Source organism: Pan paniscus, chromosome 23 (genome assembly GCF_029289425.2).
Source record: "Pan paniscus chromosome 23, NHGRI_mPanPan1-v2.0_pri, whole genome shotgun sequence".
Classification (NCBI taxonomy): Eukaryota; Metazoa; Chordata; class Mammalia; order Primates; family Hominidae; genus Pan; species Pan paniscus.
The window spans coordinates 54,013,798-54,039,320 of record NC_085927.1 but is presented as its reverse complement, the minus strand read 5'-3'; the positions used below and the strand labels follow the sequence as shown (position 1 = coordinate 54,039,320).

The following is a 25,523-nucleotide window of genomic DNA, read 5'->3' as shown; positions in this document are numbered from 1 at the left end:
TTCAAAGATAATCCAATGTTGGAGACAGGAGACAGGGTGGGAGGGAAGTGGGTCATGAATGCACAGGAAACAGCGGGACTGTGGGAGGACACCCTGCAGCCTCGGGCCCTCCAGCTGGGCTGACAGGCAGGCTCTGGGCTTTGGGGGCAGTGAGGGTCAATTCGGGGCTCCACGGGGCGTCCTGTCCCTGTGTGCCTTCTGCGTGTGCTTGCAGAACAGGCCATAGAGCACCCGCAGTGTGCTCTTGGCATCCTTGTTCACGATATCTGCGGGCCAAAGGAGGGCAGGGCAGCCAGTCAGGCCTGGGTGGCAGTGACCGACTGTCCCGATGTGGTCAAGGTTTCCTGGCATTCAGGATTTCAGTGCTAATCCCAGGAGAATCCCTGGAAGCCAGGACAGCTGGTCACTCCAGGCCTGGGTCCCGCGCCTGCTGCGTGACTGCCTCCTCCTCCTGGCCAGTCCTCCTCTGAACGCTCTTGTGGTGCCCCCAACACAGCAACTCCTCAAGGTCTGGCTTCTCTGGACAGCCTGTCCCCAGAGACCTTGGTCTCCCCCTCCCCAGAACCTCTTCCCCTGGGGCTGCAGTGCCTCCTCCCAGGAAACCTTGGCAAGCGCCCATTCTCCACCCCTGCCAGGCAAGAGGACTCTGCCAATGCGTGCTCATCCCCCAATGCCCTGCACCCTGTTCTGTGGCTCTCGCACAAGGCTGCCACCCAGGGCTGGCCACCGTGTGGGCATCTGCCTTGCACTCACCTTCAGGGCTGACAGGGCAGCTGAGCAGGCCCTCGTCCTTCAGCAGCTCCAGCGCCAGGGTGACGTTGTGCAGCTATGATGACAAGGCCCTATCAGATGTGGGCACAAGCAGCAGCCCCAGGCCAGGCCCTGGGTCCCAAGTGCCAAGCCCTTCCTGTTGTCTGTGATGTCCATCATGAGCCTAAACTCCCATCCAAGGTGGGCATCCCTGACCACGACCACAATCCGTGGTCATCCAGCATCTCCCTACAGCTCACTCTGTCACACAAGCAATCCATGTCTCATTCCTCAGCCACTCACAGGCCCCACTCTGAGCAGGTGCTATACCACACTGGGCACACGCTTGCGTCCAGGGGCCACTGCCCGTGAAAAAGGCAATCACCAAGGAGGATATCCAATAGGGATCAGGGAAGGCTTCCTGGTGGAGGTGAAGCCTGGTGGTGAGTCCCGCCAGGCAGGAAGAACTACACAGGGAAAGGAGCAAGGGCCTGGGGTGGCAGAGCCCCTTTGAGAACAGCTGTTTCCCAGGGCAAAGCACAGTGAGGAAATCAAGGCTCAGAGGAGCCAAGGGGCTCCCTGGAGCTCACGAGACAGAAAGCGCTCAAACCAGGTCTGTCCGCTCCAATGCTCATGCAAAGCAGGCTAGAGACTGGAGCGGTCCCCACCCAGGTGGCTGTCCTTTCCGCCACCCCTTGCCTGGGGTGCAGTCTCAGAGATGGCTCCCTTTAGGGTGGAGAGCGCCCGGGCATCAGTCAGGTCCCCCAGTGATTCAGAGCTCAGCTTGGTCCCTGCCCAGGGCCTCCCCTTGCTCCCCTGCAAAGTGGGCTCACCACAGTTCCCCTGTGCCTTGCTACAGGATATGGTGAGAGCCCAGGAGCCTGCCGGCCCTCCCACGGTAGGTCCCCTCCCTTTCCATTCTAGCTTCTCCCTTGGGCCTCATCTACAAGCAGAATGGGTCCCAGCCCTTTGCCTTAGGGCAGCAGCCTGGTGTGGGTGAAGAGGGACGAACTCCTGGTTCACTGTGACCTCAAACAGGTCCTCCCTTCAATGCCTTAGCCACCCGTAGATCCACTAGAGGGGGTGGACATCCCAGCCCGGAGGTCAGCTGTGCTGGTCCCGTTCCCTCCCTATCTGCCTGGCCACACCAGCCCCACCAGGGCAGGGCAGTTCCCATGGCAACCCGCCAGGGGCCAAGAGGCCAGGTTGGCCGAGCGGTGGATGAGCAAGGCCAGGCAAGACTCATCCAGAAACGCCAGCCTGGCCCAGGCCACCTCCAGCCACCTGCTGGAGGGCCCGAGCAAGAGGACTCTTGGGATCTAGCTTGGATGTCTGTGCACTGCCACCCCCACCCCTGCCACTAAGTGTCTGACCTCGGACAAGTCACACATCCTGGCTGGGCCTCAGGTGCCTCATCTGTGTCACGGGGATGATACACCTGTCTGCCTTCCTCTCCAAGGCTGCCATGTGAGTCCAATGTGATGACGGACACAGAATTGAAGCCACAAAGCAAGATTTGAAGGTGAGGATGATGAAGGCACAGGAGCTGGAAGTGGGTGAGCAGAGTCCTTCTCCACTTGGGGACATGAAGATGGAGGGCGGGTCCCAGATGGAAAGGAGTGCATGGGCAGGGTGCCCAGCAGCAGCAGCAGGGCCGCTCCTCTGTAGTCAGCCAACAAGAAGAAACAGGCTAGGCACGGTGGCTCATTCCTGTAATCCCAGCACTTTGAGAGGCCAAAGTGGGCAGATCACCTGAGGTCAGGAGTTCGAGACCAGCCTGGCCAACATGGCGAAACACTGTCTCTACTAAAAATACAAAAATTAGCTGGGTGTGGTGGCACGTGCCTGTAATCCCAGCTACTTGGGAGGCTGAGGCAGGAGAATTGCTTGAACCCAGGAGGCGGAGGTTGCAGTGAGCCAAGATTGCACCATTGCACTCCATCCTGGGTGACAAGAGTGAAACAAAGGCTATCACACGGCACCAATGTTGCAGCATGCTGCAGGGGCCAATGCGGGGTGAAACTCTGAGACTGTCCAGACCAAGATGGATGGGAAGCTCCGAGTGGACAGACCAGAGCATCACCGGAAGTTCCCATCACTGTGTCCCCAGTTCTTCCTCCTAGACTGGAATATTCTGGGAAACTAGGGTTGCAATTGTTGCTATTGTTCGCATTCTCATCATGAATATTATTTGCAGTTACATGGAGAGTAAATGTCGGAGTGAGAACAAGACCCTGAGGAACCTGAGGTTCCAGACTCCACACTGTGCTCTCCTGCCTCAAAGCTCCGCCTTTGATACATTCAGCGAGCCAGCATCTCCCAAACTGTGATCTAAGATGGACAGGAAAGGAGATATCTGTGGCCAAACATTTTTAGAAATTGTTGGATTAAATAAAATACTATGGAAGTCCTTCACTGCAGGACTTATTAGAGCCTTGAATGTGTTAGTGGGTCTCATGAACCTTCAAGACTGGACATGTTTCCCCAAGTTATTTATTCATAGAACCCATTTGTCACAGAACACCTCCTGGGACCAATGTTTTGGAAACACTTTGTTCATTCACTTATTTAAAAAAATACTTGTCATCTACTATGTGCTAGCCATACAACCAGTGCCCAAAACAGACCAGACCTCCTGCCCTCATGGAGCTTATGCTTTGGGAATTGCTATCGACACTGAAAATTATGACATCTGCTTCTGTTTGTCACACTCTTCCTCAATGACACTCAATCTGAACAAAAGATCATCCCCCAGAAGAGCTGACCCTGGCTCCAGAGCTATCTCACGATCCTCTGTCCAGAGATTTTTCTTCCGCGTGTGGCTTGAGATGAAGATAAAACTACCACCTTCCACGGAGCTGAGAGAAGGTTACTACCCGGGAGGATACGTGCAAATCCTCCTGGGGAGAATAATTTAGCGTGGAAGGACGCCAAGGACTCCTGGCTCCGGGGATTTTATTTCTGGGAGCGAATGATCCTCTCTCCCTCCGTCCTTAACTTCCGTGCCCACGACGAATAACTATCTCACATAAACACCATCAGCAAAGAGGGTCTGAAAATGAGAAATCCAATTTCAAGAGGCTACTCTGCCAAGATAACAATTCCGCAGAGGCCCACCTTCAGCAAGGGCTGGTGTTCCCGCCCTCCTCAGCTGACGACCTCTTCAGCATTTTGATTACACATTCCTGCAGCAGAGATTGCCCACAGTATGCTGTAAAAATTCATTCTTGGAGTCTGAGCTAAGAGGCTGCTGCTTTTCCCCCACATCTAATCTGACTCATATTCAGAAGTAAGTTCTAAAATCAGTGGATTCAGCAAAGCGGCTGCACACAGCAACATGGAAGTCTGCACGTTTGTTCCCGTCTTGTAACTGGGGCTTGGATGGTGCAACAGATTGAGCAGAGGCCCTGCAGCCCAGGGGCACCCCAGAGTGGCTCTGAGCTGGGTTCCGAGGCCCAGGCCCTCAGCCCGCAGGTGGTCCTGCCTGCCCCCTTCCTCCGCCTTCTCTCCTCACCACTCACATTTCAGTGCCTTGCCTTCCCGAGGCAGGCTCTGACCCCAGTCTCAGCCTTGGCTTCAACCCCACTGAGCCCTGCCACCCCTCCATCTCCCAGAGACTCACACTGGCTCCACAGGAGGGAAACAGGGAGGACCCTAACTCACTGTGTGCTCTGGGCCAGACTTCTGTGCCTCTCTCAACTGTTTCCTCTGTAGAAATGGGGATGGGAAGAGTTCCTAACTCCAAGACCCAACATGAGGATTTGCTAGCACATTCGTCCACACTGCCCGTGTGAGATCCCACCATCGGCCCAATTCTGCACCCACACACTTTGCAGGGCTGTCCCATGTCACTGTCAAGGCCACAGGGCCTGCTTCGATGGAAGTGGCAGCCTGCCCATTCTGAGCCAGGGCCTCATGCCTTCTGCCTGGTCTCTCATGTGTCTGCCATTGCCAGGAGGAAAGCGTGCCCGGGCCAGCTGCTGGTCCCAGAAGGAACATGGCAGGCTGTGGCACAGAGCCGAGCCACCCAGCCACGACAGCCTGATCCCCATCCAGTCCTCGGAGGAGTGACAAAGCCTAGCTGAGGCTCTAGCAGCTAAACTCAGCCAACCTGCCGGTCTGTGGGAAGAAATGAGCATAGTTTTCAGCCCCTAGGTTTTCGGGTGGTTTGTTAAGCAGCACGTTTGTGGCAATGGCTGGCTGATGCGGCTCCTCCGAATGGAAGAACCTAGGAAGCAGCAGCCACCATGCCTGCCACAACCACCAGGACCGTAGACACTGACTGCCCCGGCCTCGTTGCTCTGACCCAACATCCCAGCTCTTGGGAACCAAGTCCAGAGCACCTGGCCTCCAGGGAAGGTGGAGGCCACACCCACTCAAGATGCATCCCCGTGGGGGCGAGGGACATGGCAGGCTGCGGGCGGCAGGCTGTGCTGGTGTGAGGCTTCCATTGAGCAGCTGGGTGGTACTGGGTAAGCCTCTCGGGCCCTGGGCTCCCCTCTGTAAAATGGAGATGCAGCCCTGCCACGCTCTCACAGGGGCAAGGAGGGAGGGTGAGTGGGGAGAGGGCCAGGAGAGGCAAAGTGCAGGGAGCTAACCCCAAGGGAGTGTGGACCGTGGTACAGGGCCCCACAGAGCGCTGAGGGACTGCAGAGGAGCTGAGAAGGTGGGCAGAGCTGGCCGCCTGCCCAGGGAAGCAGGTGGGAAGCAAAGCCAGGGTAGGCTGGGCTGAGAGCACAGCCTGCGTGGATGTGAGGGAATGGGGGAGGACCAGGCCCTGGAGAGCTGGAAGGGGGCCAGAGGTCATGTGGCTGTGGCTGGGAGTCGGCAGGAAGGGAGGAGGGGACGTGGCCGGGGAGGCAGATGGGGCTTGGCAGTTGGGTGCTCCATTTGAAGCAGGGGAGAGGCACAAGGGTGGGTGTCCAGGAAGGTTAAGGGGAGGGGCCTAGAAGAAGGGCCCAGGTGGAGGGGGAGTCTGGTAGGGGTCCAGGGGGGACCTCACCTGCTACTGGGCCCCAAATAGGCCAAGAGGCCTGATCCAGGGCCAAGGATGCCCTGAGCATGTGAAAGGGATGGAAGCCTTTGTCTCTCCCAGAAACAGCCCCAGAGGCTGGCCCTGGGACTGGGCATGTGGCCCTGCCTCCTGCTTCACCTCTTTAGAAAAAGCTACTGCTGCAGAGAGATAAAGCTACTGCTGCAGAGAGATAGAGAGATAGAGAGATAGAGAGATAAAGAGATAAAGAGATAAAGAGGTCCTCCTGCCCTGGCATGGATGGAGATAAGCTGGCTGCCCGGGATCCTGGGCACGCCACCAGCCACCAACACTCCAGCCTGTCCTTTGGGATGCACGCCTCCAATGTCACCTCCTGTGAGAGGCAAGCCTGGGGATACTAGGGACCACATGTCCCTCAATGCTTTCTCCTCGATGGTTCTCCAAACTCTTTCTTACTACCTGTGTGGCCTGAGTAGGGGGCAGGGATTGTCAGCCCATTTTCAGAGACAGAAATCCTGAGGTCCAGGCAGGCAGGGAGCTGGTGGTGAAGAGCACAAGACTCAGGCCTCTTGCCTGGCAGTGACTTGGCTGCCCGTGGACCTCTCTTTCCTTATTTGGAAAGTAGTAAAATCCCTTCTCATGGGCCAGGACTACTGGGTAGGAAGGGTGCTCCTGGGAAGGGAACAGCTTGTGGCAAAGCCCAGAGATGGGAGAGCCCAGGGAGCTGGAGGAAGTGGTGGCACACACAACAGGGGCCTGGCGGGGGCGGAGGCAGGACTAGCCAGCAGGCACTGAAGGCTGTACCTGGGGAAGAGGCGGTGGGAGCTGCATCTTTGCAGGCTCACCTGCCCTCCCACCCCACCTCCATCACTCTCTTCATCCCTCTTCCCCAGGTCAAGCCACAGCCCTCATGCCTGGAAGCAGGCAGCCAGCTCCCAGCCAGTCCACCAGCCTCTAGGGTCCACGTGGGAACTGCTGATCCCTCCAGGTCAGGCCCCACCCTTCCAGCCCCTCTAGCCAGAGTGAAGCACCGACACCTCCCTGACCCATTCCTGTTCTTGCCACATTCTGAGCCTTTGCTGATGCTATTCCCTCCCCTCTGCAAGCCCTTCCTTGATAACCCTGCAAACCAATCCCTAATCAACTTCCCGGCTCCCCTCTGATGCAATGCCCTTCCTGACTCCTTGAGATTATTCTAAGCCCTCATTCTTCCAGGCCCCTCCTCTGACCCAGGCATCTGAACCAACACATTTCACTGTGGCCCTGCAAGACCACACATCACTAGGAGAACAGTGGGCACAGACTGAGAGCTCCCTGAAAGCAAGAGCTATGTTGGATCAACTTAACATCCCATGCAGTTCAGGGCCTGGCACTAAACAGGCCCTCAGGGAATGGGGGAACAGGCGTGTGGGTAGGGGATGGGTGGATGAGCAGGTGGGTGGATGGGCAGGCAAGTGTATGGGTAAATTGGGTGGATCAATAAACAGAACAGGAAGATGGATTGAAGGACAAACAGATGGATGCATGACAGGACAAGCAGGTGAATGGACAGGTAGGCAAGTGGATGGATGAATGAATGGATGGACAGACAGACATATAGATAAACTTCCTATGGGTGGGTAGACAGGCAGGCAGGTAGGTGGGTGGATGGATGGATGGATGGACTGGGTAGATGAATAAACAGACAGGAAGATAGGTGCATGGGCAGGCAGGTAGGTGGATGGACAGGTAGGCAGTTAGATGGATGGGTGCATAGATGGTGGGTGGCTTGGTAGGTGAACAGGAGGGCTAATAGGCGGTCAGGTAGGTAGATAATGGGTAGATGGGGATGGATAGATAGGTAGATGATGGATTGATGGATGGATGGATGGATGGATGGATGGATGGATGGGTGGGTGGGTGGATGGGTGGACGGGTGGACGGGTGGACGGATGGATGGATGGATGGATGGATGGATGGATGGATGGATGGATGGGTGGATGGGTGGATGGGTGGGTGGGTGGATGGGTAGATGGATGGATGCTAGATGGATGGATAGGTGAATAGGTGGATGGATGGATGGATGGATAGGCAGACATATAGACAAATAAGCTTCCCCTACACCCTTCACTTCACCTGGAAGTGAATAAACAGACTGGTCATGTCAGTTCTGTATATCTGTTCACCCAGAGGTAGACCATAAAGAAAAATCCTTGGAAAACTTACCATTTCTGCAGGAGAGTTGGGAGTGAGGTAGAATTCCTTTAAGTGCAGAAAGAAGCCTTCAAGTTGTCCAATCAGCAAGAGTAAGATGACCCCATCTGCAAACTACAAAGGAAGGAACTGGAGACAGTCACATGGAAGAAGCCTGGCGAAGCCCACTCTGTCTTTTACAGGCTGTGTGGCCCTAAGGAAGTCATACAACTTCTCTGAGCCTCTGGTTCCTTGGTGAGAAGTGGGGAAGACATGCCTGACCTCACAGGGTTGCAGGTAAAAAGTGGTTTCAGGCTGCCTGGTATATAGTACATGCTCAGTGAAAAGAGTGCTTTCTAAACTTACTGCAGAAAAGCCTCATATCAGTTTTTAAACAGCACGCTCTTCCACAAGCTACAGAAACACAGGGGAAAACAGAGTTAAGTGTAAAATTATTCCATCAGGGAAAGGCAGAGAGCAGCACACCAGGCTCATCTCGCCGGCTGCCACATTAATATTTCTGTCTGTTCTGTCTGTATGTTCAGAGATAAAGCTGTCGTCCCTGCCACCAGCATATCATATGTTAATATAATCCTATTGAGTCTCTTCAAAGATACAAAACACAGGATGGGATATTGGAAGGAACTGCCATTCGAAGCCCTTAATGGAATTTCCTCATATTAAGTCTGCTTCGATGTTATTAGTTTGGGCCTGAAATCTTTTCTGCTGCTATTCCTTGGTAATACAACTGAAATGCAAGGGACTTCCTTACCCCATTTTATTGAACAGTCTCTAAATACCACCTTTGCACATGCCATGAGTCTCTGAAACCCATTATTTTACCAAGGGAGAGATAAAGATAGAACAGGTAGAATGTAAATCTCAGAAATCATCCTGTTTATACCCACATAAAATATAATAAAACTACAAATCTCTCACTTATTTCATGCCAGCAGCGTGCCAGGTAATATACCAAACACGTGGGGCTCACCAGCTCATGTATCACTCACAATTCTACCAAGTTGCTGTCTTGTACCCACTTTATAAGAAGAAGAGCCTGAGGTTTAGAGAAGTCCAGTAACTCACCCAAGGTCACACAGCAAATGTGGAGGGTTCTCAGCAGACCCCAGGGCCCATAAGTGGTGGAGGCAGGAGGGAAATGTGTGTCTGTCTGGCTACAGAGCGTGATACTTCCACCCTGCCATGCTGCCACACACAAACTTCTCACGTGGCCACCATGTGAGGTGGTTATAAGCACTAACTCTGGCCCCAGCTGCCTGGGTTCAAATCCCAGGTCCACTACTTATCACTGTGTGACTTTAGACAAGTTAATTAACCTCTCTGTCCCTTAACATCCTCCTCTGTAAGTGGGGTAGTACAGTTCCCACTTCAGAGGATTATGGAGAGGATTCAATGAGTTAACATGGAAAGCATTTTGCCCTGGGACTGGCACATAGTGAGGGCCTTATTGGTTTTAGCTACTAGGCATGGGAGTACATTAACCCCTCCCTCCCCAGCCAATGCCCATCCAGAGTCTCTCTGAGAGGTCAGCAGCTCTGGCTACGATCTTCATGAGCCAACTGGTCCATCTGGGACCAGACTCCCTCCCCACCCCAGACCCCAGCACCCAGCAGAACCCAGGTGGCCAGATGCCTACGTCATGTCCCATTCAGGCCACTGGCATCCAGCAGACTCCATGCCCACTCTGCAGGCCCCGGGCTGGCAGCTGCTCTGCTACTGTGCATCCCCTGCTCCCCTGCAGTGTGGGAAGCCTACAGGGACACAGCTTCACTGTGGAAAGCCACAGCCCATGGTGGGTGCTGACCCCCTGAGATTCTGCTCCCGCTCCTGGGAAAATTCGGCTTAAGTCAGCCGGGGAAGGGGCTGGGCTCCTCAGGGTGCTTGTGAGAGACATGGAGCCTGCAGACGGCGGGGCTGCACTGTCACCTACGCCTGGCACATGGGACAAATCTAATAAATTCTGTTTGGGCGAACACAACCACGCAGGGAAGACTCATATGCTTCAAGTCTTGGCATCAGCTAGTCTGAGATTAATTATAAAATAAAATTATAACAATGAGAAGCAGTGACAGCCGAGGTGACTCCAGCTTTGTGAAGTGTTCCCACACCTCCACCCCCGGGATCCCACCATGTCCCTGGTGACCACTGCTGCCTGCCAGCAACAGTCCCACAGGGGAGGGGGACCCTAAGGCTCCAAGAGGTGATGCAACCCCCACCACACGGCAGGTTCCCAGGGCCTGCAGAACCCTCTTTCCTTCCTACAGCCAGTGGCCCTGCCCTGCCTGGGGACGCCGCAGCTCAGTCCCTACCTGGGTGTCCAGATTCTGCACAGACAGGCCCAGGCGGTCCAGCTTCTGGTTGACAAAGTTCACGATGGCCTAACCAGGGAAGAACAAGGGCCTAGCACACAGCAGGTGTGATGCGAGGACCCGTGATTCCCTCCTACAGCGCAGGTGGGCAGTGGGTGGGGTGGGCGGCCTGAGAGCCGCCGAGAGCTTTGATCTCTCCTACCTCTTTCACTGCGTTCACTTTCTCCGGAGCCAGCTTAAATAATTCATCAAAGACGTCCTCTGCAGACACAGATCCAATAAACACCTCATTACGATGCTATTATCTTTGTGCCAAACAGGGAATTTTTTTTTCACAAAAGTTTCTTAGAATAACCAGTCCAGAGGGAGCTGTCGTTTTACATCATGGTTCAAATAAAAGAGACCTGGATTTGAGTCACTGCTCTCCTGGCCATGTGGCCCCGGGGGAGTCACCGTCTCTCTCTGTGCCTCCTTAGCTGGGGTTGTTGCAGAGATGGAATTCCATAGCAGATAACACACCTGGCCCCATGGCACAGTGACTGGGCACACAGTAGGACTTCATAAACAGCCACTCTTCCTGCAGCTGACACCTGTTACTACATCGGCACAGCTGCATCCCTTTATCTGTCAGCTGGCACTCCCTCCTCCCAGGGCCCTACTCCACTCTCCAGGGCCACGGGAGCTGCCACAGGTGGGTGATCAGGGTCCATGAGTCTCCTCCCCTTGGTTTTAAATTGGCTGAGTGAGGACTGCTCCCTGCTGCCTCCCCCCGCCCCCAAGAGTGTCTGAACCTGCTGCCTGCAAAAGGCCAGCTCTTTCAGCAACTCAGTCACTCCCTTGGGGTCTGGGAACAGCGGCTCAAGCCCTGGGGTCCAGCCTCGGGTGCCCATGTCCTCAGGCTAATGCCCTTTGTGCACTAGCTGGATTCCTGCTATTTGCAGCTAACATACCTCCCATGGGGACACTGGTCCTTGGGCACCAAATACACAGACTGGCCTGAGTTTGCTGTGGCTTCTGCCACTCAGCAGCTGTGTGACTCTAAGCAAGTCACAGCACCTCTCTCTGTTTCAGTTCCCTTGCTAGTGAAGGGGGAAAAGTAGCACCAAATAGCATCATGCACGTTAAAATGCCCCTGCTCTGTGTCCTTTCTTCACCCTCTGACACCCACTTCTCATGCTGCCCCCTGCCCAAAATACTGCTCCCTGGGCAATGCCTCATGTCCTCAGGCTGCCCCTCCTGCTACATACACAGATCCTCAGCCAGCCCTCCTTGCCCCTCCTTTCTCCTTTCTCTCCAAACTCAGCCTTCCTCAGCCCCCATTCTCAGAAGCTCCTGGCAGGTTATTATCTCTACCTCTGCAGGTAAGGTGCCCCTCATAGCATCCCTGCCCACATAGTTATGTGTCTAAGTGGGGAGGGTATAGGGAGGAAAAATAGTGTTAGGATGGATGGATATGGGTGAATAGATAGGTGGTTGGATGGGTAGATAGATGAATGGGTGGACGAATAGGTGGATAGGTGGATAGATGAATGGATGGATGGATAGGTGTGTGGGTAGATGGATGGATGGATGAATATATGGATAGGTGGGTGTATGGATGGATGGATGGATGGATGGATAGATGATGGATGGGTAGGCGGATGGATGAATGGAAGCATGAATGGATGGATGGAGGGATGGATGGATGGATGAATGCATGGATAGGTGGGTGGGTGGATGGATGGATGGATAGGTTGATGATGGATAGGTGGATGGATGGATGGATAGATGATGGATGGGTAGGTGGATGGATGAATGGAGGCATGAATGGATGGATGGAGGGATGGATAAATGGATGGGTGGGTGGATAGATGAATGGAAGAATGGGTTGATGGATGCATGGATGGATGAATGGATGGATGGATAGGTGGGTGGGTGGATAAGTGGGTAAGTAGATAGATGAATGGAAGAAAGGATGGATCAATAGATGGATAAATAGATTAATGGATGGGAGGGGGAAGAGCTGGCCAGACCAGTGACAAAGGAATGGATGCAAGAAAGAAGTAACAACTAGAACAATCAACTGATTGGTGAACAGCTCTGTCAGAAGAGCAGAACCACATTATTGCCCACTCACTAATGAGCACTGCCCACATGCTGAACACACTCATACATTATGTCCTTTAACCCTCACTGCCAGTTTAAAAGGTGAGTGCCCTTTTATAGATGAGGAAACTGAGGCACGGACAAGTTAAGATACTTGCCCAAACTTAAGTGGCCAATGAGTGGGAACACTGGTGTTTGAACCCAGGCCACTGACTCCAGAGCCCACACATTTAACAGACTCCACCATCACTGCCCATGTGAATTATAAATCTCTCTCCCCACAGGAACAGTATCATGAGAAGGAGCAGCCAGCTCCATGGATGGACAGACAGAAAGAGGGACAAATGAATAAGAATGAGGCTTGAGATACAAACAGCAAGTGATGGAGAAATGAGAGAATGCTCAGCAATTAACCCTGCATTAAGACTTGTCTGCATTAACACGCATCAGATAGGAACAGATTTCCAAAAATGATGAAAGTACTCACTTGGAGGCTGGTCCTTGTCTGTGCTGTGCAGGGGGTGGAAAAAGCAAACAAATGGTTAAAAAAAACACCCCGCAAACCTACAATTTCTCAATATGACAAGCCTCAGTGCTGGCAAGGTTGCAAAGAAACTGGCATGCTTGTGGTTTTCCTGGCAGCTTTGTAGGTAGGGCAGATAGCAGAGAAGGTCTTTGTGGGAAGCAAAGGGCAGAAACAGGTTCGTGCCCTTCCCTGAGGCTTCCACACCTAGAAACATTTGGACTTTGCTGGTTTTGTGGTCCCTGTTCTGTTCTGAGGGAGATACACCACACATATCATAAAGTGCACAAATCGTAAGTTTACAGCTTGTGCGTTTTACACATACACACCTGTGTGATCACCCCCACTTACATGCTGCCGAACCTCCCAGCACCCCCCGTGTTCTCCCTTCCATCCTCTCCCTCCCTACACTGACCACAGCTGCGATTTCTCTTGCCATCTGTTGGTTTTGCCTGTCCTGGAAGTTCATGAAAATGAAACCGTACTGCGTGTCCTCTTTTGGGTCTGGCTTCTTTCACTCCATTTTTATTGTTTTTGAACAATTTTTCTTTTTTTTTTTTTTTTTGGTCACATTTTTAGATCCACCCCTACCCCATAGAAGAGAAGTTCTGTAGGTCCAGGGCAGGCCAAGTCTCTCTAACCACAGCCCTCCAGAAGAGAGCTGGGCCCCACGGGGCAGAGCCCAGCAGCCTGTGACAGAGACCTGGGCTCAGCACAGAGGCCAAGGCTGCCAGGAGAGACAGACACCATGTGCTGTCCACACAGCTCCAGCCCCAGCCAGGCCTTCAGAGGATGGCAGCCCCACCTGGCCAGCATCTTGGCTGCATCCCTGTGAGAGATCGTGAGTTAGCGCCACACGGAAGCCAGCAAAGGTGGACCTGTTGGCAGCCTGTGCAGCCCCTGGGCCCATCCCTCTCCAGGCCCCACCTGTTCTGCTCCATGGGGAGCAGGACAGCCATGCTCCCAGTGGGCGGGGAGCAAGATGGCCAGCCCCAGTGGCTGGGGAACAGTATGGCCAGCCCCAGTGGGCGGGGAGCAGGATGGCCACACTCCCAGTGGGCAGGGAGCAGTATGGCCAGCCCCAGTGGGCAGGGAGCAGGGTGGTCAACCCCAGTAGGTGGGGAGCAGGTGGCCATGCCCCAGTGGGCAGGGAACAGGTAGCCATGCCCAGTGGGCAGGAGGCAGGATGGCCACTCCCCAGAGGGCAGGGAACAGGATGGCCATGCCCCAGTGGGCAGGGAGCAGGATGGCCACACCCCCCAGTGGGTGGGGATTAAGACGGCCACACCCCAAAGTGGGCGGGGAGCAAGACAGTCACACCCTAAAGTGGGCAGGCAGCAAGACGGCCAGCCCCTGGCCATGCAGGGGCCTCTAACTCTTAGAGCTTTGCAAGGAAAGAGGAATATCCTGCTCACACTAGAGAGACAGATTCACTGGGCCCGGTACCCCAAACCCAGGGGCCCCCACCCTAGAGAACAAAGCAGGGTGGCTGGGAGGGGCCAGGCAGGGACCTGGTTGGAGGCTAGAAAGGGGTCCTGTGTGCTGCCGTGGGATTGAGAGGTCAGCGCAGCGTTTTCGGGTCTGAGAGAAAGCCACAGAATGTGAGGGCCCTTCCCACAAAGGTCAGGAAGATCTTCCCTGGCCCCCGCCCTGCCCCCATCCACCGCTGTGAGCCCCAGCCCCACCCCCACCCATGGGCCCTCATCCTTCCCTCACCTGTATTCAGTGAGCTGTTCCACCAACTTCTCTGACTTCAGACCACTTTTGGTGCTCTAAGAAAAATAAAGGGGGAAGAAATTAAATAATCCAGAAAACTCCGGGGCCCAAAGAAGCCCCAGTGATCCGTTTGCTCTGTATCTTCCCTCCTCAGGACAGCCTCTGGCTTAATTGTCTTTCTTCCCCAGGAGTCCTGAGGTTGGGGATGTGTCTGCCTCACTCCCCAGGGCATCCCCAGAGTCTCACAGTGGGAGAAGGGCAGTATCAATGAGCATGTGACTATGAACAAATGAATGGTGAGGGAGTGAATCAATGAAGTCACTTCTGATTTATGTTGGCAGTATAGACCAAGCCACACAACTGCTTGGTAGGGAATTATAATCAATGGTTTTAAAAAACAGTAGAAAGCCGGGTGTGGTGGCTCACGCCTGTAATCCCAGCACTTTAGGAGACTAAGACAGGTGGATGGCTTGAGCTCAGGAGTTCGAGACCAGCCTGGGCAACACGGTGAAACCCCATCTCTACCAAAAATACAAAAAATTAGCCAGGCACAGTGTCTCAAATCTGTAGTCCCAGCTACTTGGGAGGCTGAGGTGGGAGGATCACTTGAGCCGGGGAGGCAGAGGTTGCAGTGAGCCAAGATTGTACCATTGCATTCCAGCCTGAGCAATAGAGCAAGACACCATCTCAAAAAAAAAAAAAAAATAGAAATGACTCTGACTGGGTGTGGCCAAACTTGGCTTATTCTCTTGGGGCGAGTCAGAGGCAAGCCCTCAGACACGAAGCCCCCATGCATGAGGGACCCGAGGCTGGGGTGGGGTGGGGGCGGTCATGGGAAGCAAAGAGCTGGTGGGGCCCCCTGTTGTGATGCTCAGAGTCTGTCTGGAGAGGGAAGTCGTGGATTCCTGGGTATTAACCGCAGCACAGGCAGGCCGCCTGCTAGACAGAACATCTGAGGGTGGGGAAACCCGGCAAGGTTCCTAGAAAGAGAACAGGGCACTGTCACAGCCATCGGTAATCTCACAGGAGACAGTACCCTCATGGTGAGAGCATTGGTTTTGCCGCAGGGCGTGAAGGCTCCCCGTGGCAATGAACGGACGGCCACACATGGCTCAGGGATATGGCCTGACAGCCCCTGGCCTCAGCCTCTGCCAGCCAGATGCCCTCTGCTGAGGTCAAGTGGAGCTGGCCAGCCGTGGACCTCCTCATGCCCCCAGGCCTCTGCCAGCCCCACTAGACCCTTACCAGCCCGTCCCCAGCTCCAGACAGCACCCCCTGGCCATCCTGGCTGGATTCTATTTCTCAGGGTTCCCTGAAACTCACCCTGGGTCAGCCCCGCCCCAGCCAGCTCCACCCATGCAGGGTACGGCAATGGGGGCCCAAGAGGCTCAGCTTCTGCTTACAAATCCCTGGGGCCCAGGCTGCTACCTCGATAGTGATGACCTCCACCTGGACGTTGGTTGGGAGGGGCAGGTCGGGCTGGAAGCGCTTGGCCAGGGCCACAAGGAGGTGCAGGGTGGACAACAGGTCCTTGTTGAAGATGCCTGGGAAGAGAGTGGAGACAGGTCAGAGCCCAGGAGGCCGCCAAAACGTGCAGCCAAATGGAGGCTTCCTCACTGTCAGAACAACCATCTGCAGACCAAGGAGGTCTGTGTCCAGCCTTCTGGAGAGCAGAGATCTGGAGATACGTGTTCAGAACCTAAAAATCATCACACTTCACCCCATCATCCTACTTCTTAGAATATAGCCCAGGGGTATGATCTACCTTGTGGAAGGAGCTCTAGACACAAAGATGTTTACTGCAGCACTGTTTACAATCGGAAACAACCAAGTGACCTCTGGGAAGGCACTGGCTGAACGATCATTAGATTTCAGCTGCATGTGACTTAATTCAGGGTTGATTTCATCAACATCAGTTACTGATTGTGAGACCTTACAGGCTGCAAATGCAGGCGCATGGGACCCAACAAAACCTGGGTTTGAAAACGGACTCTGTTAAATCCTCACCGCCCAACCTTGGAGAAGCTGCATAACTTCTTTCAGCCTCAGTTTTCTCATCTGCGTGGGGCGGGGGGATATAGAGAATTGAAGGGAAGGAAATCTATACCAAACTGTGAGCCAGGTGGGGTGGGGAAGTCTAGGTATTTGGCACGCTCTCTTGGTTTTTGTGTTTCTTTGATAAGGAGTCTCACTCTTGTAGCCCAGACTGGAGTGAAGTGGCGCAATCTGGGCTCACTGCAACCTCCGCCTCCCAGGTTCAAGCGATTTTCCTGCCTCAGCCTCCTGAGTAGCTGGGATTACAGGCGCCCGCCACCACGCCCAGCTAATTTTTGTATTTTTAGTAGAGATGGGGTTTCACCATGTTGACCAGGCTGGTCTCAAACTCCTGACCTCAGGTGATCTACCCGCCTCGGCCTCCCAAAGTGCTGGGATTACAGGTGTGAGCCACCGCACCTGGCCAGGCACACTCATTTTTTTGTATAAGCAGGCCCTGCAGATATTCCAGTACATTAATGAAATGAGAGTGTGGATGGGCGGACCACGGTACTTGGAACTCAACAGTGGCTGTCATTCAGATAGCAAACAGAGACTGTTTGCTATCCTTGGGCTGCACTTTGCAGCAGTAACACCCTCTAGGGCACAGATGTGTGCTGGGCTGTTGGCTGCTCAGCCAGATGCCTGACTGTGGCTGCCTGAGGCTTCTACCTCCTTCCTGACTCCCAGGTTGTACCCGTGCTGGGAGAAGGATGAGTGCGCCTTCCTGGTGGGTGAGAAGCCTGGAGCAGAAGGACCCCAGCGGCCCCACACTCCCCAGGGGTGGCCAGGTTGTGGCCCACGTACTCTCCACGCTCCACTTGGCCTGCCACTCCTCCAGCTGCAGACTCCGGTTCACGGCCTCCAGCACCACTGTGAGCTTGTGCTTCTGGCTTGTGGCTGTCAGGGCGATGTCCTCTGCTTCCAGCTTGAGCGCCGCCAGCCTCTCTGGAGGCAGGAGAGGGTGGTGAGGACCCCTGGCCGGGGACAGACCAGAGAGCACCTCAGGGACCCTCCAGGAGGCTGAGCCTGCCTGGTGCTTCAGGGAACATGGGTCTGGAGAGCCCATTCTTGGTGTTGGACCCTGGGCCACACTCATAGCCTCAATCGAGTATGCCCTCCAGCTTCCAGGAGACCCTCATCTACACAGAACAGGATTGGTGGGCCATGCAGGCCACATGACGTGAGCAAGCCTCAGCCCCCTGAGCTGGTTGAGAGAGCCCACCTCACCTTGATCAGCCTGTGCCTGCAGCCCTTGCCCTTCTGCACAGCTGTGTCCACTTCATCTCTGCAGGGCAGTGTGGCCTAGTGGTTAAAGCCTACACTCCTAGGCTTCTATCCTGACCCCCCTGCTTCCCTAACCATAAGACCTTGGAGAAATTATGAGGCCTCTCAGAGGCTCCCTTTCCTCATCTGTGAAATGGGGACAGTAACAGCACAGGGCTATTCTGAGGATGAACTGCACCTGCTACATGGGACATGCCCGGAAGTGCTAGCCGCATGAGTGGGATTGTGCAGCCCATCTCCAAAGAGCTCGGCGAACACTGCAGAGGCTGGCCTCAGGCGAAGTGCTAAGGACATGGAATTGGGCCTATCTGTGGCCTCCGAGACCACAGTTGTGTGCAGAAGAGATGCGTAGACCAGACATGACCATACAAGGGCAAAGGAGAGGGTGACTCTGGGGCTTGTGGGGAACACTTGCCTGGGACCAGGAGGAGGCCCTGAGAATGCACACCCCCTGCAAAGCCCCTTGGAGCTTTCCAGACTGAGGAGGAACACGGAGGCAGGAGCCCAGCCCTGCCCCCAGCCACCCAGGACTGCTCGTTTTCTCTCTAGCAGCCTAGGGCAGCCCGAGGGCAGGGATCATGGTTCTTTTGTTACCTCCCAGCACCTCAAAACAGCAGGCACTCAATAAGTGTTAGAGAGGCAGTGTGGTGTAGTAGAAAGAGCACCAACCCTGGCGTCAGAGCCCCACCCTGAGCCCCAGCTCGGCCCCCTTACTCATGGGCTGTGGACAGCGCCTCCATCTCCCCAGCCCAGGCCCATCTAGAAAGTGAGACAGGTGTCCCTAAACCCGGGACCATTGTGGGGACTGAAGGAGACAGCCTACCTGTGGGCCCTGGAGGGGCCAGGTCAGGGGGATGGGGCCGAGGCCCAGGCAGCCCCAGAAACAGCCACTTACGGAATAGGTGGTGTAGGATGAGCCCGTCGAACATGTCCTCCTCCAGGCTGCGGACCACAATGTGCTCAGGGAGAAGAGTGGCATTGATCCACTCCATCAACACCTGCAGGCTCCAAGGGGACAACTTTTGGGGGGATGGAGACTTCTCACCTGGCCCTCCACCTGGCTCAGAATGCCTGCCTCTCGCCTGCCAAGTCCTACCCATCCTTCAAGGCCTGGTCAAATGTCACCTCCACTGGGAAGCCCTCCTTGATCTCCCAGGCTGTTAGGGGTCTGCTCCAGGTTCCTGCAGACTCCCTGCTTCTCTCCATCACAAACCTGAGCAGTGTGGGGCTGTCATTATCATGTGTGAGGTTTTAGTACCAGGAAGTGGGGTACTACCATAGCAAATACCCAAAAATGGGGAAATGGCTTGGGGAATGGAAAGAATTGGACAATGAGCACTTGATAGAAAAAGCCTAGATTGCCCTGAAGAGGTGGTCAGTAGAAATATGGATGTTAAAGGTGCCCCTGCTGAGGTCCTAGGAGGAAATGAGGGACATGACATTAGATGTGAAGATGGAGGTGGGGACTGCAGCGATGCATCCACAGGTCTGGGAGACCAGGATGCTGCAGCCATCACAGCTGGGGGAAAGGGAGAAGACAGGGGTCCCCTGAGAGCCTCCAGAAGGAGCCAAGCCTGCCGACCCCTTGGTTGAGGGCCTCTGGCCTGCAGCACTGTAAGACAGTAGGTTTCTGTAGTTTAAGCCATTCAGTCTGTGGTCACATGTTACAGTAGCCCTAGGAAGCTAATGCAGGGGCTGCTGGTGCCCTGCCCACTCCTTGACTGGTGCCTACTGGCCCAGCTCCCACCTGCAGCTCTGCTCGAAACTGTCCCCACTCTGCTGTGCTCAAAAGGTCAGAGTGCCAGGGAATCAAGGCCCAGCCCTTTCTCAGGGAGCAGCTGTTCACTAAAGGTTGTCAGGAGGTTGTCGGGGCAGGGGTGGTGGTGTATAAATACCCCAGCTCCATCGCCCCCTGGGCAGGAATGCTCTGAACTTGCTCTATGCTGGCTCCAGGGTACCCAGCAGGCTTGAGCCCCCAGAACCATGACCAGCTCCATCACTAACCGTGTGTTGGCCCTTTCCCTCCCATGACCCCTGGGATAACCTCCCAACTCAACTACTGGCATCCAAATCCTTGTCTCTGGATCAGCCTGTGGAGGAGCCTGAGCTGGGATGACATGTCAGCACCCCACCAGGTCTTCTAGGCAAGACCATAGATGGTGTCCCCAGTGCCAGTCACAGGGCTGGGCCAGGTGTGCTGGTCAAAGGTGGGAAAGGTGGATGGATGGAGTGAGGGGATAGGAAGGAGGATGGGAAATGGCCCACAAAGCCTCTGGGTATGGAAGATGGTGTAGGCCAGGAGGCCTCCCTGGAGGAGGCAACAGAGAGGCCATGCGGAGACTGGAGACACAGAGGCTGAGGGAAACAGAGGCCTGGAGCCCACCTGTGCCCAGCTGGTCCAGTGGCCATAGCAGCAGACCCATGACCAAGGAGAGAACTAAGAATGGGTGACCCAGGCCCACCGCCACCACCTCACCAGTTCTCCTACGCCTTGGGCAGATAAGCTGGGGAGGAGCACGGGCTTAGGGGCTGGCAGCTCGTGTCAAACCACAGCTCCGTTACGGGCAGCTGTGTGCCCCTGACAGATGAGGTCACCTGTCTAAGCCTTGCTGTCTGTCCTGTCCCCGGGATGTAAGGGATAATAGATTCCCCTCAAATCCCATGGGGTTGCTGGGATGGTGTATGTGAAGGCACACAGTTGGTGCTCAATAGATGTTTGTTCATGCAGGCTCTGTGGGTGACTTGCTCCATTCAACAGGCCTTCCAGGGGTCTTCGGGGGTCGCCACCCCCCAGCCTGAGGCCAAGGAGTGGGGACGGCCTGCTGTCCCCGCCCCGTGGAGGCCGCTGCCTGGTCTGCCAAGAAGAGGCACCCAGGGAAGTCAGGGCTGTGGAGGCTGCCGTACCTTCTGCAGTTCTTCAAATTTGGGGTCCTTCCGGGAAGTGGGTGGCAGGTATTTCTTCTTTCCTCCTGGAAGCAGAGTGGGTATGACAAGCGCATGGGGACCCTGTGGGGCACTTGGCCACACTCCCTGCAGGTCACCCACAGATTTCAGCACCGCAGACCCCGAGGCACCGGTCCTGCCACTTCCGCCCCAGCGTGCTTTCCCTCATTTCCCTCACGAACACCAGCTCATCCTCAGACACTGCAGCATTTATACGTTGAGACATAAACTCGGAAGTTATTTCTTGATTACTTGACATTCAAAGTTAACTGGGTATCCTATGTTTGATATATCTGGCAACCCTACCTATTTAGGTAAAGTGAAACCCCAGCCAGAGAGGGGAGGAGGTGCCCAGGCTCACCAGGCTCTAAGGGGCTAAGGTGGGACTTACCCCAGGTCTGCCAGGCCCCTCCATGGCCCCTCTCGTAGTCAGACTCCCCGGGGTGGCCCTCACAGGCCCAGCAGCTCCCCTTCCCCAAGGCCATGGCCAGCATCTGCCCATATTTTAGACTCACAGAACCCACAAAATGTCAGGGCCAAGAAGGACCTCTGAGATCAACTAGTTCCAATGTACATGGGGGGATACTGAGTCAGCAGTGGCGACTGTCTTGCCTAAATTCACAAAATGCATCATCTCTCATGTGACCCCAATAAAGGCTTTTCCTAGATATTCTGAAAACCTTCAAGTACTACCCAGACCCATGTCTTCTGATGAAAGGGAAGGCAACAACGTCATGGGCTGTTGTGCCCAGCACAGGGCAGGCTCTCAGCAAACACTTGGGCGAGTGAGCAGGCGAAGGAAGGGAAGGGAAGGGAAGGGAAGGGGAGGGGAGGGGAGGGGAGGGGAGGGGAGGGGAGGGAGGGGAGGGGAGGGGAGGGGAGGGGAGGGGAGGGGAGGGGAGGGGAGGGGAGGGGAGGGGAGGGGAGGGGAGGGGAGAATGGATATGGTGCGCTCCTTCCTGGAGCAGACTTCTTGCTGCTTGAATCATCCAATGTCCCAGCTCTGCTTGCCAGAACTTTTAGTATCTTAAATCAGTTGTAAAACAAAAAATTAATGGGTTTTTTTGTTTGTTTTGCTTGGTATAACTAAGTCCTACTATTCTAACTCAGCAACTTTCCTCAGGACACTTTCTAATCTTCAATGTTTAAAACACAGAATACCAGATGGTGAGGAAGACAGCCAGGTGACTCTGCACCAAGCTTGTCCCTTCTGGGGTCTCATCTGCCATGCCAGGGACCCTGTTGGCGCTGGAGTTCTCGCTCCATAACACCTACTTAAAAGGCGGCATTCAGGGCTGGGTGCAGTGGCTCACGCCTGTAATCCCAGCACTTTTGGGAGGCCGAGGCGGGTGGATCACTTGAGGTCAGGAGTTTAAGGCCAGGCTGGCCAACATGGTGAAACCCCGTCACTACTAAAAATACAAAAATTAGCCAGGTGTGGTGGCAGGTGCCTATAAGCCCAGCTACTTGGGAGGCTGAGGCAGGAGAATCTCTTAAACCTGGGAGGCGGAGGCTGCAGTAAGCCGAGATCCTGGCACTGCACTCCAGCCTGGGTGACACGGTGAGATTTTTGTCTCAAGAAAAAAATAAATAAATAAACATTAAAAGGCGGTATTCACAGGAGCTGGAGAAAGCCGCATTCTGCTCCCTTCCCTTAAATTATTTCACACATTTTCTTTGTCAGCACATTTATGTTTTTGTGGTTACATAAATTCCAATGAGTTCACCTAAAGCCCTTCCCCACTGGGACATCTGGCTGCTTCCTTGCATGCTGTTGTTCATTTGTTTCTTTCAGAGAACACACAGAGAGTGACAGCTCTGGGTAACTGCCCCTGTCCTTCTTTTGAGCCATCTCCTAGAAGGGAGGTTGCAGGAACTGTGGCTGCCAACCCCCCAAAGGGCTCATGACACAGAGCTTTACTGAAAGGGCGACCTATACTCGTTGAATTGCTCCATCCTATGCTCACCCCACTTTTGAAAGAGACCCACACATGTGAGGGGAGCACGTCAGGAGCCCCACACCCTGCAAAGTATCGCTCCATGGTGGGCACCGCTGTGTGGTCCGTGTGGAACCTCAGTTCTGGGACCACCCTCCTTGGGCTCAGAACCCAGGTCCACCACTTGCTAAGAGTTTCCTGTTACTGTGGCACGTTACCCCTTGTGCCTCAGTTTCCTCATCTGTATAAAGCAGGCACTGATGCCCGCCCTTGAGAATAAATGAGTTGCTATCGGTAAGAGGTGCTGGTGCAGTAGGGGCACTGAGAAGGCTCACAGGACGAGAGCAATCGGTATTCACCATCATAATCCACACCGTCTCTCATCTGGAGAGAAGAGGTTCTAGCTCTGTAGAAGGTCCCAGGAGGAGGAGTTAGGTCAAGCATAAAGCAGAAGGTGGAGGCAGGGGTGAGCAGAATTGGACGCTCAGCTGACAGCTGGGAAGGCGCTGCAAGTCCCAGGCATGGCCAGGCTCACTCTTGCCACACAGACCCTCACCCTCCACCCTCAGACCTGCGTGGGCACACACCTTTTGAGAGCTCCTCCTCTGCTGGGGGCTCCACCCCCTTGGGGAGCTGCAGCAGGTCGTACAAGAACTCCGGCTCCATCGCCTCCCAAGCCTGCACAGAGGAGGCAGGAGAGGGTGTCATGGTCTGAGAAGCCCCAAACTCACTGAGCCCCTCATTTCCTCTAGACCTGGAGGCACAGAAGGAGGGTAGAAGCCAGGTTCCAGGGACACGTCACCACGCCAGCCTAGGCAGGGGGTACGGGCCCTGTGAGAAAGAGCCCTTGAGCCAACCCTTGCGGGGTGATGGGTTAGAAAAAGGCACAGAAGCTGAGGGCGGGCACAGCCAAGCAAAGGCTTGGGGGAGGAAGTGGTCCTTCCTCAGGCAGGTGCAGAGCGGCCGCCTACCGTGCTCCTGCAGCCCCCAGCCCCTACCCAGGGACCCCCCCACCCTATCCCAGACAGGACAAAGTAGGTACAGCTCACTCCTCAGAGCTTGTCAGGTTCAGCTCAAGGGAAACCTCCCCGGTTGGCCTGTGTGGCGCTGGCTGAGGTGGATACGTGGAATGGTGACATCTCCCATCCCATAAACCGGAAGGGCCAGGGTTGACAGAGGCACTGTTCATCTTCCTCCTCCTCATTACAGGCAGAAGGCTGGGCTCACCACATGCCCGGGACAGGGGCAGACCCAGAGGCCAGCCCAGCCCTCCTTCCTGTTCCCCTGGCCCACTTCCTCTCCTGTGAAGGATTCGCTGGCTCGGCTGGCGCCTTCTGGCCTCCCTCTTCCTCCCTTTTCAGCCCCTGGGTCTTCTCAGTGTTTTCAAACTCAATCAGACATTGAGGTAGGGGAGTCACACGGCAGAAGTTGGTGGCCAGAGCAGGGAGACCCCTGAGCTGTGGGAGACGGAGGCATTCACTCGACTGGAGCCACCCATGTCACACCAGCAGCCAGCCTGGGGTGGGGGATGCCAGACTCCATCCTGCCCTGTAGCATGGAGGTGGTGGGGACACAACTGACTCCCAGCCCCTTAATATCCAAGCTGAGGGCCATGGCCAGAGAAAACGAAAGAGCCTGGCCTGGGCGTCAGGAAGCCTGGGTCCCAGGCCAGCTCCTCCTCACTCAGGCTGTGTGGCGTTGGGCAAACCCCCTGCCCTCTCTGGTCCTGATGCATGGTTACAAGGAGGGCCTGGACTCGATGCTGCCCAAAGGGATCAGCAGCCTGGGCAAGCCCCTTCCTGGCCCCAGGGCCTCAGTTTCTTCACCTGGAGACGGAGGGGTTGGCTGAAGTTCAGAGGCGGCAACTCCTCAGTAGAACAGGGAGGGAGGACGCCGAGCAGCCTCTGAGCAGGGGCAGCGGGAGGGGCCGTGGGGACTCAAGGTCCCACTTTACCGACTCCCTTCCCCGGGTGGCCTGGGCTGGGACTGTACTCTGGGATCCTTCCCAGGTGGTGTCTGGGTCCCTCCCTCCGTGACCCCCAACACCCAAGTATGGTGGCCCCGATGCCAGAACTCACCCAACCGCTTTCCACGCAGGAAAACAAAGGCCTACTGGGTGCAAAGGGTGGTCCCTGGGTTCCGAATGGAAGCAAGTTCCGGGTTCTTCTGGGGTCTTCGGGGACCAGGCCGGGAGGCAGGAGCCCCGCTGCTCACTTCCTCCAGGGCCCGCTCAGCCGGCAGGAGCTTCCTCCTCTCTGCGGCAGGGCCCGAGGGGGGTGGATGCCGTGAAAGTGAAGCTGCCACAAACCTCCAGAAAGCTCTGCCCGGAGCCCCAGCGCCCGCCGTGCCGCCTGGGCCCCCGGGGTTCTGCAGGCCACTTAAACTCAATGCTTTCATTTCTCCCCCTCTCCCCGCCTTCCCCAAACCATGCCAGTTTCCCCGCAGGCTGTTCACCTCCAAAATGGCAGCTACCTAGGCCAGAGCCTGGGGTCGACCCCCGCAACCCACCACCAGCACCCTGTCCGCCTGGCCTCCACGCTCCATCCCGCACCGCCGTCCTCCCACCTCCACACCCCGCCCCGGGCCAGGCCCCTTCCTCTCCCGGGACCACGCAGGAGACTCCTACCTGGACTCTTGGCTGCAGACTTCCCCACGCCCCCTGCCCGCCCCTGAGCTGAGGCTCCCACAAGCCCTCGGAGGAGTGAGTCACTTCCTGTCCCCACTCACTCAAACCCACCAACGGCACCCAATAG

General features: G+C 55.4%; 1 protein-coding gene across 3 annotated transcripts; it reads right to left on the bottom strand.

Moving 5' to 3' along the window:
* Positions 1–25,457, bottom strand: PARVG (parvin gamma). 3 transcript variants are annotated; one of them, XM_008964808.6, is made up of 14 exons: positions 25,397–25,457; positions 24,849–25,025; positions 23,358–23,448; positions 20,795–20,859; positions 18,786–18,888; positions 17,411–17,551; positions 15,998–16,113; positions 14,570–14,625; positions 12,818–12,840; positions 10,448–10,506; positions 10,246–10,314; positions 7,949–8,050; positions 754–826; positions 1–266 (listed from the first exon to the last, which is right to left on the bottom strand). In XM_008964808.6, the coding sequence occupies exons 3-14, from the start codon at positions 23,434–23,436 to the stop codon at positions 157–159; spliced, it is 996 nt and encodes a 331-aa protein (XP_008963056.4). In that variant the 5' UTR covers positions 23,437–23,448; positions 24,849–25,025; positions 25,397–25,457; the 3' UTR covers positions 1–156. The 3 variants fall into 3 exon arrangements, with proteins under 3 accessions (XP_008963056.4, XP_063459206.1, XP_063459205.1); XM_063603136.1 differs by lacking the exon at positions 25,397–25,457 and adding an exon at positions 25,225–25,241; XM_063603135.1 differs by lacking the exon at positions 25,397–25,457 and having other exon boundaries at positions 24,849–25,172.
* Positions 25,458–25,523: the final 66 nt, after the last annotated feature.

Excerpts from the sequence above, each read along its gene's own strand:
- PARVG (XM_008964808.6), bottom strand. The coding sequence starts at position 23,436 with ATGGAGCCGGAGTTCTTGTACGACCTGCTGCAGCTCCCCAAGGGGGTG. Across the intron at positions 16,114-17,410 it reads GGCCAAGTGGAGCGTGGAGA|GCATCTTCAACAAGGACCTG; the intron begins GTACGTGGGCCA and ends CTCTCTTCCCAG. Across the intron at positions 14,626-15,997 it reads TGGAGGTCATCACTATCGAG|AGCACCAAAAGTGGTCTGAA; the intron begins GTAGCAGCCTGG and ends TATTTTTCTTAG.